We start from the raw sequence: 14,292 nt of genomic DNA, 5'->3' as shown, positions 1-14,292 counted from the left end.
CGCCGCTCCCGGCGTGATCCCCAGCCAACTCGCTCGGGCCGCTCTCCGAGCAGCTCAGAGAGCATGTGACAAGCTTTGAGACCTTTTACAGCCGCTACAGCATGGATTCCAGCCGTTCCGCTTCCCACGCGCTCCAGATATGTTGCGCCGACAACGCGGTGCAAAAGTAGTCGCGCGAACGCGGTCGCGCGCGTCCGAAATCGGCTCAAAAGGGATCGATTTGCGACCATACCCTACGATCCCAGACTTTGCGCGAGTTCGGGCGTGCCAGGAGTCGCAGGGGCGTCGATCGTGTCCTATCGTAACCCCATCGTCGCGCTGCGCAAGCGGTTCCGCGTCTTGGCGTCCGTCGGCGTTTTGGCAGCGTTCGCGGTCGTGTCGGCGTTTCGGCGCTCGTCTCGAACGCGCGGCCGCGGAGTCGAAACAGTCCCCGAGGGTGTTCTCGCGGTTCAGTCCGCTCGAGGCGTGTATGGAGCAGACCGCGGTAACAAAACGGCTCTCTATGATGCCACGAGCGGCTCGGAGAGGTGGGATCGACACGATTTGAGCATATATTCGTCGAGAGCGCGACCGCCGCGCGCCCGCGCGCCCGCGATTCGCTGGAAAAAAGTAGTCAGGCCCACGCGTTGGGTCTATGCGCCGCGCGTCACGGCTTTACCGCGCTCAAATCGACGCGGTACAGCCGCCGTCTCGGCCAGACGGCGGCGGCGCCAGCGGCTGAAACAGGCCAAAAGGCAGTGTGATGCCGACATGATGCCGCCCGAGCCTCTACAACAAACAAAAGCTTGCGACTGGCCGCGCGCGCCAACGCACCGACCCGCAGCGCCGCAGCTCGCGCAACACATCGCCACACACGTGCTCGCCTATAAAATCATGTCGACCCTGAGCGTCGCCGAGGCCTGCGCCGTGCTCGGCTTCGACCCGTCCGCGGGCCTGCCCGCCGACGACGAGCTGCGCAAGGCGTTCCGCCGCGAAGCGTTGAAGCACCACCCGGACAAGAATCCCGGCGACGAGGCCGGCGCGGCGGAGCGCTTCCAACGGGTCAAGGAGGCGTCCGAGGTCCTCGTGAAGGCGCGCGACGGCGGCGGATCCGACGGCGCCGCGGCGGCCGACGACGACGAGGACGCCTTCGCGGCCTTCTTCGGGTCCTCGGACGCCGACGAGGTGCTCGCGGAGCTGCTGGTCCGCATGTACGAGCAGGAGAACCGGTCGTCCATGTCCGCGCGGCAGCTCAAGCGGTCCAAGGAGTTCATCAAGAAGATGCGCGCGCGCGAGCGCATGGCCCAGCTCGAGCGCGAGGCCGAGGCGAAGCGCGAGGCCGCGCGCGCGAAGAAGGAGGCCGAGGAGCAGGCGTTCTGGGTCCGGCAGCACGCCGCGGGCGCGCGTTCTTTGCGCGACGGCGGCGGCGGCTGCTACCTGGCCTGGGACCCGCGCGCGCTGGAGCGCGAGCTCGCGAAGCGCAAGCTGCGGCTGCCGAAGAAGCGGACGGTGATGACGCTCGCGACGCTGCTGCTGGAAGACGACGAGAAGCGGTTCCGGAGCGGCGGCTCGACGGTGCTCGCGCGCGCGGGCGGCGCCGCCGCGCCGGCGGCGCGGCGGGCCGTGCCCGACGGCTGGCAGGCGCCCGCGGCGAGCACGGGCCAGCGCATCGACGCGGGCATCCGGAAGCGCAAGGCCGCGAAGAAGGAGCAGCAGGCCCGGGAGGACGCGGAGCAGCTCGCGCGCTACAAGCGCTACGGCGCGGGCGCGATCGCGTGCTTCGTCGTGCTGACGTTTCCGACGGTGCCCTTCGTCTTCGCGTGCGTCGCCGTCTGCCTCGCGCACGCCTACGGGCGGGACGTCGCGCCCCTCGCGGTCGAGGCGCTCGCGGCCGTCGCGGGCGCCGACGCCGCGGAGCGCCACAAGCGCCACGCCGCCGGCGCGCTCGTCGTCGCGCTGCTCTTCCTGGCCCCCGCCTTCACCATCATCCTCGCCGCGCTGGGCCTCGCCTACCACCTGTGGCTCCCGAGCGCGCCGCCGAGTAAGACAGCCTAGTCGGCCTTGCGGCCCGACGCGACGACGACGAGCCAGCCGTCGGTCTCCTTCGCGACCCTGACGTCGTCGAACTTCGGGCCGTAGGCGGCGATGACGCGGTCCGCCTGGTCGAGGCGGATGCCGGACATGACCTGCGTGCCGCCGACCTTGACGAGGCCCGTGATCGTGTCCTGGAGCGCGAGCAGGGGGTTCAGCAGGATGTTCGCGACGACGACGTCCGCGGGCGGCTCGTCGGAGGGCAGCGGGTCGTGGCCGAAGTCGCCCGTCTCGAGGCGCGCGTTGACGTAGGCGACGGACGCCGCGTCCGCGCCCGCGTCGACGGGCGGCAGGTGGAAGCGGCACTCCGACGGCGCGAAGCCGTTCGACTCCGCGTTCCGTTTCGCGGCCGCGACGCAGTCGACGTCGATGTCGACGCCGACGGCGACCGCCGCGCCGTAGCGCAGCGCCGTCAGCGCGAGGATGCCGGAGCCGCAGCCGTAGTCGACCATGGTGTACATGGCCGGCAGCTCCGCCTCCTGGAGCCACTCGCAGCACATGCGCGTCGTCTGGTGCTCGCCCGTCCCGAAAGCCGCGCCGCCCTCGACCCGGAGCTGGCGCTTCGCGACGTCCGGGTCCGGCGACGTGTCGTGCCAGGGCAGGAGGATCTCGAGGTCGCCGACGACGACGACGGGCCGCGCGGCCTCCTGCTTCTGGAGCCAGTCGACGTCGCTCGGCAGCGGCTCGAGGGACCCGTCCATGTCCTCGAGCACGCCGTCGCCGTAGCGGTCCCGCAGGGCGTCGAGCACGGCGACGCCGTAGTCCTCGGAGACGAAGAGCGCGCGCACCTCCGCCGACCGCCAGTACGCCTCGCTCCGCCACCGGTCCTCGTCGAGGAAGACGTCGAGCTCCTTGGCGTCCGGCGGCTCGCCGTAGAGCGCCTCCTCCGCGTCCGTGCCCGCGTTGGAATCGCTCGCGCTCACGGACCTACACATTTTGTCGGTGACGATTTTTCATCGTTTTCGCAGGACGCTGTCACACGGACATGGCGCCGTACTCCATGAGCACCTCGCTCAGCTCCTCGGCGCTCGGCGTGTCGCTGTGGGCGCCGCCCGTGCGCAGCACGAGCTCGACGTAGGCCTCCGGCGGCGGCGGCGGCGACGTCGTCGCGGCGCGCAGCGCGAAGCGCGGCGCGCGTAATGCGCGCGCGCGCAGCGCGAAGCGCGGCGCGCGTAATGCGCGCGCCAGGCCGAGGAGGCAGGCTGCGCGAGTAGCCATAATCGCAGATATTTGCACGAGCTGCAAGGAAGCTGCATGTTGACGCCTGGGAGAGAGCACTGATGATGGGCAGCCCTTAATCGTGCTTGGACGGGTCGATGCAGGCCGCGCGGAGCTTCGCGGCGTGGTACGATGCCCACCTGACGACATCTCCCATAGTGACCAAAAGCGTCACGAGCTGCGGCCTCTTCGGCGTGGGCGACGGACTGGCGCAGGGCATCGAGGGCGGAGAAGCAGTAGACGGCGGCCGGCTGGCGCGGATGATGACCTTCGGCGGCCTCGTCGCGACGCCGTCGCACCACTGGTACAATTTCCTCGACCGGCTCGTCACGGGCGCCGGCGGCGGCGCCGTCGCGCGAAAGGTCTTGCTCGACCAGCTCACCTGGACGCCGGTCATGACGTTCTCCTTCTTCAACTTCCAGAACGTCTGCGGCGGCATGGCCGTGTCCGAGTCCGTCCCCGACGCGAGCGGCAAGCTCCTCCCGACGCTCAAGGTGAACTGGGTCGTGTGGCCCTTCGTCCACGTCGTCACCTTCGGCGCGGTCCCGCTGCCCTACCGCATCCTCTGGATCAACTGCTGCTCCTGCTTCTGGAGCGCGTACCTCTCGCTCCAGGCGAAATTGTAATGTCTATGCTTAGGGGTGCCGGCGGAGGACGTTTTCGAGCGCTTCGATGGCGTTCTTGTTGCCCTTGGCGACCGCGCGCGCTAACCAGCGTTTTGCTTCGTCGAGGTCGATTTCAGCGGCGTGAGGCCCGTGTGAAAGGAATGCGCCGAGAATAGATTCTCCTTCTGTAAATCCTTGTTGAGCGGAGAGGGTCATCCAGCGAAGCGCCTCTTTTGGATCACTGTGAACAAAAAGGGTTGAAAACTTGGCTTGCGCCATCGCGTTCCCGCGCTCGGCGGCCATCTGCCAAAGCTGCGTCGCCTTCTTCTTATCGAGTTTGACGCCATCCCCCCGAAATAATATGCTGCCAAGGTTGATCATCGAGTCCACGTTTCCGAGCTCCACACCGCGCTTGTAAATCTTCGCGGCCTTCTTCATGGATTTCGAGACCCCGCGCTTACCATGTTGGTAACAATGCCCCAATTCAAAAATTGCTTCAGGCAATTCGGACTCAACGTGGCGACGAAGTCTTGCCAGCGCCTCTTGATCCGACTTCGACGACGGAGTCCGACACAGAGGACACGGCTCGCCTCGAACTTTTGCATGGCACGAAAGGCAGACCTGCCGGCAGCAGCAAGTACGAAGCGTGGGTCTCTCATTCACGTCCCACTCCTCCAAGCAGATTGGGCACCGCGACCCGAAGTGCGCCGACTGCGGCGCCGGCTCCGGGTTCGCCTCGCGCCGCGCGCGGGCGGCCTCGTGCTCCGCCGCGATGCGCGCGCGGACCTCGTCAGCGTGCGAACGCGGCGCGGGGCCGTAGACCACGGCCTTCGGGGGCGACGGCGGGGCCTCCGCGCGCGCCGCCTCCGCCGCCCGCTCGTCCCTTTTCTTCTTGCACGCCTTCCGGTGGCCCCGATCGCGCCAATCGACCTTTTGACAGGCGACCGAGCAATATTGCGTTGTGCCGCAGGGGCACGGGAGTTTTGACTTGGCGCCGCAGATCGTGCAGGTGAGACGGGCCCGTGCTTCCTTCGCCCGGGCTTTCCGTCGCTCGTATTCTAATTTCTTGGCGGCGAGCGCCGGGTCCTTGAATGCGGGGTCCATCGTCAAAGACCCGATCGCCACAATCTCGCCACAGCAGTCTCCACAAGCGCCGACCGCTCCGAGAGGAGCGAATCTCCGCGCGCGCCGCGCCGCCAGGAGTCCCCCGGACGCGAGGATGAAGCCAACGATCGAGGACGGGACGGAGGAGGTGCGTGTCCCGAAGCGTGGGAGTGCCTCGGGCGAGGAGGGGCGAAGAGAGAGCAAAAACTGTCCCTCTCGACCGACACACGCGTGCGAGCGCGCGACGCGGCGAACGCCGCACCACGTTCGGAACGACGCGGGAAGGGCCGCGGAACAACACCGACCGACGCGCCGTCGAGCCCGCCGCGCGCGAGCCCGACCGCGAACCGCTCGAGCCGGCCGCGCGACCCCGACCGCGACCCGTTCGCAGGCGCCGCCGAAGCGGGGACTCGACGCGCAGTACGAGGGCATGCTCTGCACGGGCAAGGTCCAATTCTTCGCCGCGCTCATCATCCCCATCGTCGTCATGGTCGTCATCATCGCGGCGATCACCGCGACGGCGTAGGGCCGCCTCGCACGCTCACAGATGAATTTAGACGGACCGCGCGTCGTAGAGCGTCGCCCCCGGGTCCGTGCGCGGGTCGGACCAGCTCGAAAGCTCGAGGACGGCGTTGGTCCAGTAGGTCGCGTGGGACAGCGGGCAGACGAGGGGCGTCCACGCGTCGTCGGACGACGCGGCCTCCGCGTCGACGACGGGCACGGCGGTCTGGACCTCGTAGGTCGCGGCGCGGCCGGCCTTGGGGCTCGCCGCGCCGCGGAAGGCGTCCTTGACGCGACTCGCGGCCGACGACGCGAAGCTCCGCAGCCGCGACGCGGTCCGCACGGTCCGCTCGCGCGCCGCGTACACGGGCTCCTCCTCGAAGTCGACGCCGTCCTCGAACATGCGCTCGATGATCGCGTCGAGGGGCACGCGCGAGTCCGCGTAGGCCGCGGCGACGGACGGCGAGAAGCCCAGGTCCCGCAGCACGAGCACTTGCGCGTTCCACGCCTCCCGGTCGCCCTGCGGGTGGCCGCCGGCGACGGCGCGCCGGAAGTCGCCCCGGGGGGACGCGAGCGCCGCGTCGAGGGACGCCGCGCCGCCGTGCTCCACGGGGACGTCCGCGACGGTGCTGAGCGCCAGCGCGGCCTCGAGCTCCGCGGCCTCGCGCCTAAAAGAGCGTCGCGTTTCGCGCGAAAAAAACACCAAAAAACCACGCACCGCTCGGCCTCGTCGCGCCGGCTCCGGTCGATGGCCATGCGCAGCTGGTCCTCCTCGTGCTCGCGGATGCGCCGCGCCTGGGCCTCGCGCGCTGCGGCCGCGGCCTCGGCCTCCGCCTCGCGGCGCCGCCGTTCGTCGTCGCGCGCGGCGTCGAGGGCCGACAGGCGCAGGGCCTCCTCGAGGTCGTCGCGCTCGCGCCGCGCCAGGATCTCCTCGCGGATGCGCCGCTGCTCCGCGGCCTCGTCCGCGCGGCGCCGCTCCGCCGCGGCCGCGCGGTCGCGGTCCGCGCGGTCCGCGTCGGACTGGCGCCGCGCGCGCGCCGACTCGCGCGCGGCCTCGCGGTCCCGGGCGGCCCGCGCGGCCTCGCGGACGTCCTCCGGCGGCGCCGGGTCCGACGACGGCGGCGGCGACGCGTCGCGCGGCGCCGGGTCCCGGCCCGCGCGGCGCCGCGCGGCGGCCGTCGCCTCGCGCTCGCGCTCGCGCTGCTTGGCCCGCGCGACGCGCTCCGGGTCCGCGCGGGGCTTGTCGTCGTCCGAGTCGGGCTCGGGCGCGCGCGGCGGCGCCGCGGCCGCGGCGTCGTCGCGCGCGGCGCGCCGCATGAAGTCCCGCTCGTCGCGCGCGGTGTCGAAGGGCCGGTTGTAGCTCCGCACGACGCCGCAGACGCTGCACTCGTTCGCCTAATGTGTGGGAGCGTCGACGGCGACGAAACGCGAGAAAAAGGAACGCACCGACTCGTCGTTGGGCCGGCGGCAGACGCCGCAGCGCCATTTCGCGCCGTCGTCGGCCTTGGGCCGCTCGCGCCGCGACTGGCGCGTGCGCTTCGGCGCGTCGCCCTCGCCGAAGTCGCGCGGCGCCGCGCCGCGCGCCTCGGCCTCGTAGTGCTCGCGCGCGTGCGTCTTCGCGTGGACCCGGAGGTGGCGCGGCTGCGCGAAGCGGCGGCCGCAGGTCGCGCAGCGGAAGGGCCGCACGTCCTGGCCCGGCGGCGGCGGCGGCGGCGCGCCGGGCGACGGCGCGGCCGGCGGCGGCCGCGCGCCCGCGCCCGGCCGCGGCCGCGACCGCGGCGCGTCGTCCCGGTCGGCCGCATCAGGATCGCCGCGCGGCGTCGCGGCCCGCCGCGGCGTCGCGGGCGCGTTCGCTTTGCCGTCGCGCAGCGACTCGTAGGCCTCCTGGACGCGGCGGAACACCTGCGGGCGGCGCCTCGGAGACGACGGAAGAGACGGGGCCGCCCACCTCGACGGAGCCGCCTTTGTCCGGGTGGCTCGTGAGCGCGAGCTTCAAGTAGGCCTTGCGGATGACGGCCGGCGAGGCGTCGCGCGGCACGCCGAGCACCTCGTGGGCACTCATCCCTCAGGCGGTATCGATTCGTATGTCGTCCTTGGTGACTGTGTACAGAGCTAAGAATCTCCAGGCCTGCGGCGGCTGGCCGGAGCGCTCCGGCGCGCAGCCTCTCCCGCGATGCGCCGACCTGGTCTTCGATGGCGATGCGCCGGCCTGGTCTTTCGATGGCTCGCGTCTTCGAGCGCAACGCCGCGAAGGGCAGCCTCAGCCGCCCCCCATATCAGCCTTCCCGCTTGCAGGCCACTTTGGCGTCAAATTCACGATGGTGCCGCAAATTCGACCTACGTCGCGGTTTCGGGTTTTGTTCGCCGCCAAGCCGTGCGCCTGACTCAAGGGGTAATAAATAGTATGGGGTGGCAGCTCAACGAGATTATGTTGCGCGAGCTCCTCGTACTGCAACCCATCGTTTTGGGGCAATGTTGACGACTTTTGGCCGGGGACTTTTCGACGCCGCCGTCGTCGACGCGGCCCCAGACGGACCGCAGCGGTATTCGCTCCCCCGCGAAGGCGCCCGCGACAAGACTTACGCGTCCGGGCGGTTCGGGTCCGGTGGAAGGAAACCGAGGCGCGCTGGAGGGCACCGTGTCCGGTTTGGCGCCACGCGAGGAAGGGGGTTTTGGGGCAGCTCTTGGACGTGTTCGCGATGATGATGGTCGTGGACCGTCTGCTGGCGCTGCAGAGCCCTTCGTTGGTACCTATGGATGGGCTCGAGCATCTCAGGACACGAAAAGTTCTCGACCTCGAATGCCCGCACGCTGCCCGAGAAACTGTGTTGCGACACCGTCGGCGCCGGGGCTGCGCAGGCTCTGAGATCGTGGGAAAAGTGTGTCCTGAAGGTTTCGAGCCCCCCGCGGGTACCCATAGGGCGCCTCCAACCTCTAAGGACAAGAAAATATCGCACACTCGACTCACACCGCCGCCCTCTCGTCCCGCCGCCGAACAACCGTCGCGCTCGCGAGCCAACGCAATGATCTCAGCAGCCCAAATTCGCTGCCCCGCCCCGTCGAAGGGTTCCGCAGCCGCGCCGCGCCGCGCGACCCGCCATCGTTGCACTCAGCCCGCGCGCTGCGGCGTGGAAGAAGAAAGAAAACGCTAGCGGCGGCCCCGAGTAGTACGAGGACCTCGCGTTTCGCCTGCCACCCCATCTAGATTTATATCCCCTTGCCTGACTCGCCCAAAGGTGGTATTTCCAACGCGGGAAGTCGATAGTGAGACCGGAGGACGATGGTGAGATGCGGCCGATGAATGGCTGGGGGGCACCGGACTACGGCAACATTGCACCTTTGATTCGACGATCAAAGCTCACGCACTCAGCGGCCGCGCATCATGGACGCCCGATCACGGGAACTCAGCACGCAAGTCGGGCCCGATGAGATTCCGGCGAGCCACCTCGTCATGCTCGAGTGCGGCCACAGCCTCACCTACGACGCCGTGACGAACTACAGCCGCGCCATCAAGGGCTCGATCCAGCTGCGGGAACCCGCGTCATCGCCGTTTGTTCGCCGTTCCCCCCGATCCCCGGGGTTTGGGGCACGCGCGGCCCGCCCCGGGCGCCCGGCCCATCGGGGCGCCGCCGGGGACCGATGCGCCGGGCCCCGGGGCGCCGGTTCCCCCCGCGCGGCCGCGCGCGGGCGGACCTTCTTCGAAATGTTCTGTCAGAGCGTCGGCGGAAAATCGCAGGTGCGTCATGTGCGGCCACGGGGGCTGCAAGGCCGGGGGCGTCGTGATCCCGCGGCAGAACAAGGACGTCTGCCGCGAGTGCGACAAGGCGCTCTGGCGCCACGAGACGACGGGCGCGCGCGACGCCGGCGCGAGATTCGAAATCGCCCGCCGGCCGCCGCGACCGCGGCCCCAATCCAGGTACTTCAAGTGGTGCAAGGGCTGCAAGAACTTCATGCAGATCGGCCACTTCTCGCAGAAGCTCGACGCGGCCAAGTGCGACAAGTGCCGCGAGCGCGGCCGCACGAGCTACCTGCTCAAGAAGCGGTCGGGCGGGTCCGCGACGCCCAAGGCGCCCCGGGGCCGGGGCGTGTCCATCGTCGAGGAGGATTTGCAGGAGAACCCGCACCTCGACGGCGCCGCGGCCATCTCGCTCGTCGCGCTCGCGCGCACGGGCGAGGGCCGGAGCCGGTCCAACTCCATGTACGACGACGACGACGCGTCCGCGGCCGAGGCGGCGTCGGCGGGCGACCTGAGCGCCGTCGGCGAGTCCGCCGTCGAGGCGGCCATCGCCGCGGCCCGGGGCGCGGCGCCCGCGGCGCCCGAGGACGACGCGCGCATGTCGAGCAACTTCGGGTGCTCGCTGCTCCAGTACCAGCGCAAGCGGTCCCTGAGCGAGGCGACGGACGACGAGGGCGCGTCCCAGGCCGGGTGCGACGCGCCGGAGCCCGCGCCGGCCGTCGCCGTCGAGGACGACGCGAGCTCGCAGAGCGGCGCGGGCGACGCCGCGGCCGAGGACAAGGGCATGCTCTTCGAGCTCGCGAACATCCACGCGACCATCATCAAGCTCGAGCAGCGCGCGGGCCAGGTCGAGCCCCTCGAGGCCCGCGTCGCGGACCTCGAGCGCCGGCTCGAGGCGTCGGCGGCGCGCGAGCGGCTCCTCAGCGACGCGCTGGCCAAGGCCGCGCCGGGCGAGACGCCGAACAAGCTCGCCGACGACGCCAAGCGCCCGCGCCTCATCTCCTTCGACGACAAGTAGCCCCCGCCTTTCGACATCTTCCGTGTTGTGATGTGAGACGTGCACAGTACCGCCCCCGGCCTCGGCGGCCGGCGCGCGCCCCAAAGTCCAGTCCCGCGCGCGCCGCCGCCTCGAGCGCCCCCCTCCCTTCCTTTTCTCCGACCGCCCGCGCACCCGACCCGGGCGGCCTTTTGTCCATATACATGCTTTCTTTCACTCGTGTTGAACGTCAACTTCGCCGATTGCCGCGGCGCGATGGCCGCACCGACTCGCCGTGCACTGGCGGTGTTCGGCGCCAACACGGACGTGGGCAAGACGCTGTGCTCCGCGGGGCTCGTGCTCGCGGGCCTGCGGCGCTCGGGCCGCGCGGCCTACCTCAAGCCGCTGCAGACGGGCGTCGGCGGCCCCGACGAGGGCGACGCGGCCCTCGTGCGGCGCTGCGCCGTCGCGGCGACGGGCGCCGCGCCGCGCTGCGAGACGCTGCACGCCTGGCCCGAGCCCGTGTCGCCGCACGTCGCCGCCGCCGGCGGCGCCGCGCCGAGCGACGCCGCGCTCGCGGCGGAGATCGGCGGCTGGGTGCGCGCGGCGGACGAGGCGACCGCGGTCGTCGAGACGGCGGGCGGCGTGCTGTCGCCGTCGGCGGCGGGCGGCCTGCAGGCCGACGTCTTCGCGGCGCTCGGCCTGCCGACGCTGCTCGTCGGCGACGCGCGCCTCGGCGGCGTGTCGACGACGCTGACCGCGCTCGAATGCCTGCGGAGCCGCGGCGCGGCCGTCGGGGCCCTCGTCTTCGTCGGCGGCGACGCCGCGCTGGGCAACGCGGCCTACGTCGCCTCCCGGCCGGGCGCGCCGCCCGTCTTTTCGCTCGCGGAGCCGCCGCCGCCGCCCGCGCCGCTCGACGCGTGGCTCGCGGCCGAGGCCGCCCAGTTCGACGCCGCCCTGGCCGCCGTGGTCGGCGGCGAGAGCTAGCGGCTTAGAGCGGTGGGGAGCGTGTCGCTGCGCGCCGCCGGGGGGGGTGCGTGGGCGGCGCGCGGAAAAAAGATGGCGGCTAGACGGCGATGACGGTCTTCTTGTCCCCGGCGCCGTCGCCGCCCTTGTCGTCGTCCATGCCGCAGGACGTGTCGTCGTCGCCCTCGGGCGGCGCGTAGACGGGCTCCTCGCCGACCTTGACGCCGGACTCGATGAGCGCGTCGAACTGCGCGCCCTGCCAGTAGGCGACGTAGATGAGGAAGGAGCTCACGCCCATGGCGACGAAGGACCCGTAGGTCAGCAGGTCCGCCGCCGAGTCGGCGAACTGGTTCGTGACGACGGAGCCGAGGGCCTTGGAGCCGCGCGCGCCGAAGACGTCGATCCAGGACTTGGCCTTGAACTTGACGGACGACGACGTCGGCTGGTACAATATCTCCTTGCACGGGTTGTTGAGGCAGTAGGAGAAGCCCTTGAGCAGGAGCATGGCGAGGAAGACCATCTCGAGCGTCGGCGTCGTGTAGACGCAGCAGATGGCGCCGAGGCAGAGCGTCGGGAAGAGGAGGAGCGTCTTGTTGAGCCCGAGGCGCCGGATGACCATCGACGTGCCGAGGAGCGAGAAGACGAAGGACAGGCCGTTGGCCGCCTGGCCGAAGACGCCCATGAAGGTCGCGAAGGCCTGCGTCGCCGCCGTCGGGTCGCCGGGGTGCTCGCCGTCGAACTTGCCCTTGGCCAGGACCTTCATCGAGTAGTCGAGGATCGTGACCTCGACCATGAAGAGGCACGACAGCGCGAAGATGCCCTTGACGTAGTGGTACTTCCAGAACAGCACGAGGCCCTCGGTCATGCCCGCCTTGGCCTTCTTCTTGCCGCCCGACGCCGCGGCCTCGGCCTCGGCCTTTTCGGACTCCGGCGCGCCGAACCGCGCGTTGTAGCCCCAGATGGACACGACCATGAAGACCATGCAGAGCGCGCCGCAGAAGTAGATCGTGGGCACGCCGTAGCGGATCGTGCCCGCGGTGACGATCGTCGGCCCCGCGATGGAGCCGAGCTGCGCGCACGCGACCATGAGGCCGTAGGCCTTCTTCGCGCCCTCGAGGTTGTACGTCGAGTTCGTGAAGGCCCAGAAGAGGCTGACGCCGATGGAGCCGAAGGACTCGATGGAGCAGTAGGAGACCCAGCCCAGGAGGCGGTAGGGCGACGGCTCCGTGTTGTAGATGGACAGCGAGCTCGTCGCCGGCAGCGCCAAGGCGACGGCGATGATCGTGAAGAGCGTCGCGTAGAAGCCCCCGACGATGTAGAAGAGCTGGTGCTTCGGGAACATGTCGATGAGCTTGTTGTAGACGAAGACCAGCACCGTCACGACGAGCACGGACAGCATCTTCGCCTTGGGGATGTACTCGACGCCGCAGATCGTCGCGATGACCGGGTCCTTGAGGGACCGGAGCAGCCAGTAGCCGCCGATGATGAAGAAGAGCGTGCTCGACAGCCAGATCAAACGCAGCTTCTCCTCGAAGCTCATCTTCCCGTAGAGCCGCGTGAAGACCTCCTCGAAGTAGGAGTCCGCCGCGCGCGGCGCCGTCGGGGACGTGGCGCTCTCGAGCTCCATGCCCTGCCAGGCCGTCGCCTTGAGCTCCTCCGGCTCGCCGGACGACTTCTTCACCGCCATTGTCCCGCGGGGCGCTGGCGCCGGCCGACCCCGGGCTCCGCGCGTCGACGACGAGACCGTGTAGTCGCGGACGACGTCGTCACAATTGGGGGCACCGCCGACCTCACCGGCGCATGCGATCGCCGCAACATTCGCCTGTGGCAGACATGCCCCTCGACACCGACGAGCTCGTGGCGCTCGAGCTCTTCCCGGACGTCGTCGTGCGCGCGGCGTTCTTCGAGCGCGTGACGAACGGCGGCGCGCTGCGCGAGCAGATCCTGGCCAAGACGCTGCCCTGCGCCGCGGCGCTCGTCGACGCGTCGCTCGTGCTGTCGACGGCCGTGCTGCGGTCCGCGGCGACGCAGGCCGCGCGGCGCGCGGACCACGGCGCGTCGCGGCGGCCGCACGTCTGCCGGTCCAACGACGCGCCCAAGTCGCGCGCGCCGGAGACGGACCTCGTCTACTCGCTCGCGCCGCATTCGCAAGTCGGCGCCGCGCTCAAGGAGCTCGGCGTCGGCCCGGAGACGTCGCGGCTCCTCGTCGTCGCCTTCGGCGCCGAGGCCGGCGCCTTCGGCGCGCTCGTCGACTGCGTCGCCGGCGAGCGGCGGCCGCTGGCGGCGCTCGACGCGGACCGCGACGGGGACCGCGACGCGGCCATCGCGGCCTACTTCTCGGTGGCGCCCGGGTCCCACGAGACTCTGGAGCGCAACATCCTCACGAAGCTCGCCACGAAGGACGTCAGGTAAGTGCCTTGGTAGGGAGATTGGAGGAAATGGTGTTGTTTTTAGGGAGCTTCAACCTAAACGCTTAAACAACTTTCCCGCCGGGCTAAAAACTAAAAAAAGCAACTCGACCGATTCCTCGAAAAAGCAACTCAAACAATCAGGCTGCGAGCAGCCCTTTTGCAGCGTCGATGGACGAAGTTCTCGTCTTCTCCAGCCCGTAGCTCGACGCAGGCGCAGAGTTGCGCAACGATCCCCGCGGCTGCGAGGACCGGAACCCTGTCGCGGACACATTCCCCGCGGGATGTCACTCCCGAGGATTGCGTCGCATCGCGCGCGGGGCGTCCCAAGGGGTCGGAAGAGGGTTTTCGGCGTCCCCCGCACCCTTTTCGACCGTGTTCGAGCGCACGGAGCATCGGGAATCGTTCGTCTATGTACCGCGGGCGTCCCATTTGATCCGCTCGGCCATCGACGTCGAAAACATCGACCGCCAACTCGCGCATAGAAACGTGGCGCGGCAGCCCGAGCGGCCCCCACGTCCAGAAACGCGGTCTGGGCCGACACCACCGCCCGAGCCCCGTCCCCAGTATGTGTCCGGTGGGATCGAGTACATCTCCAGCGGTGGAGGGCCACCCCGCGGTGCCGATCTCGGCCGTTTCGTCGTCCCCATGGAGGCCCGGAACGCCGACTTCACGGCGTCGGCCGCTGCAGTAGGAAATGTGCTGATC

The 14,292-nt window shown here is 70.1% G+C and overlaps 4 protein-coding genes across 4 annotated transcripts; 1 reads left to right on the top strand and 3 right to left on the bottom strand.

Annotated features, from left to right (window-relative positions):
- Nucleotides 1-2,102: 2,102 nt before the first annotated feature.
- AURANDRAFT_6963 (hypothetical protein) lies at nt 2,103-2,666 on the bottom strand (the record flags this gene model as incomplete). The annotated part of the gene is made up of 2 exons (XM_009033876.1): nt 2,103-2,300; nt 2,355-2,666. Coding segments are annotated over 2 exons (510 nt in total), but the record flags the coding sequence as incomplete, so codon positions are not given.
- A 720-nt stretch (nt 2,667-3,386) lies between these two features.
- Nucleotides 3,387-3,914, top strand: AURANDRAFT_19073 (hypothetical protein; the record flags this gene model as incomplete). The annotated part of the gene is made up of 1 exon (XM_009034505.1): nt 3,387-3,914. The coding sequence occupies one exon, from the start codon at nt 3,387-3,389 to the stop codon at nt 3,912-3,914; it is 528 nt and encodes a 175-aa protein (XP_009032753.1).
- A 1,636-nt stretch (nt 3,915-5,550) lies between these two features.
- AURANDRAFT_60514 (hypothetical protein) lies at nt 5,551-7,560 on the bottom strand (the record flags this gene model as incomplete). The annotated part of the gene is made up of 4 exons (XM_009033993.1): nt 5,551-6,166; nt 6,217-6,893; nt 6,945-7,400; nt 7,447-7,560. 4 exons carry the CDS (start codon nt 7,558-7,560, stop codon nt 5,551-5,553), a joined length of 1,863 nt encoding a protein of 620 aa, XP_009032241.1.
- A 3,716-nt stretch (nt 7,561-11,276) lies between these two features.
- On the bottom strand, nt 11,277-12,863 carry AURANDRAFT_60513 (hypothetical protein; the record flags this gene model as incomplete). Its single annotated transcript, XM_009033992.1, has 1 exon — nt 11,277-12,863. One exon carries the CDS (start codon nt 12,861-12,863, stop codon nt 11,277-11,279), a length of 1,587 nt encoding a protein of 528 aa, XP_009032240.1.
- Between the last annotated feature and the right edge of the window lie 1,429 nt (nt 12,864-14,292).

This window comes from Aureococcus anophagefferens (genome assembly GCF_000186865.1).
Source record: "Aureococcus anophagefferens unplaced genomic scaffold AURANscaffold_1, whole genome shotgun sequence".
Lineage (NCBI taxonomy): Eukaryota > Pelagophyceae > Pelagomonadales > Pelagomonadaceae > Aureococcus > Aureococcus anophagefferens.
This window is presented reverse-complemented; position numbering and strand designations above follow the sequence as displayed.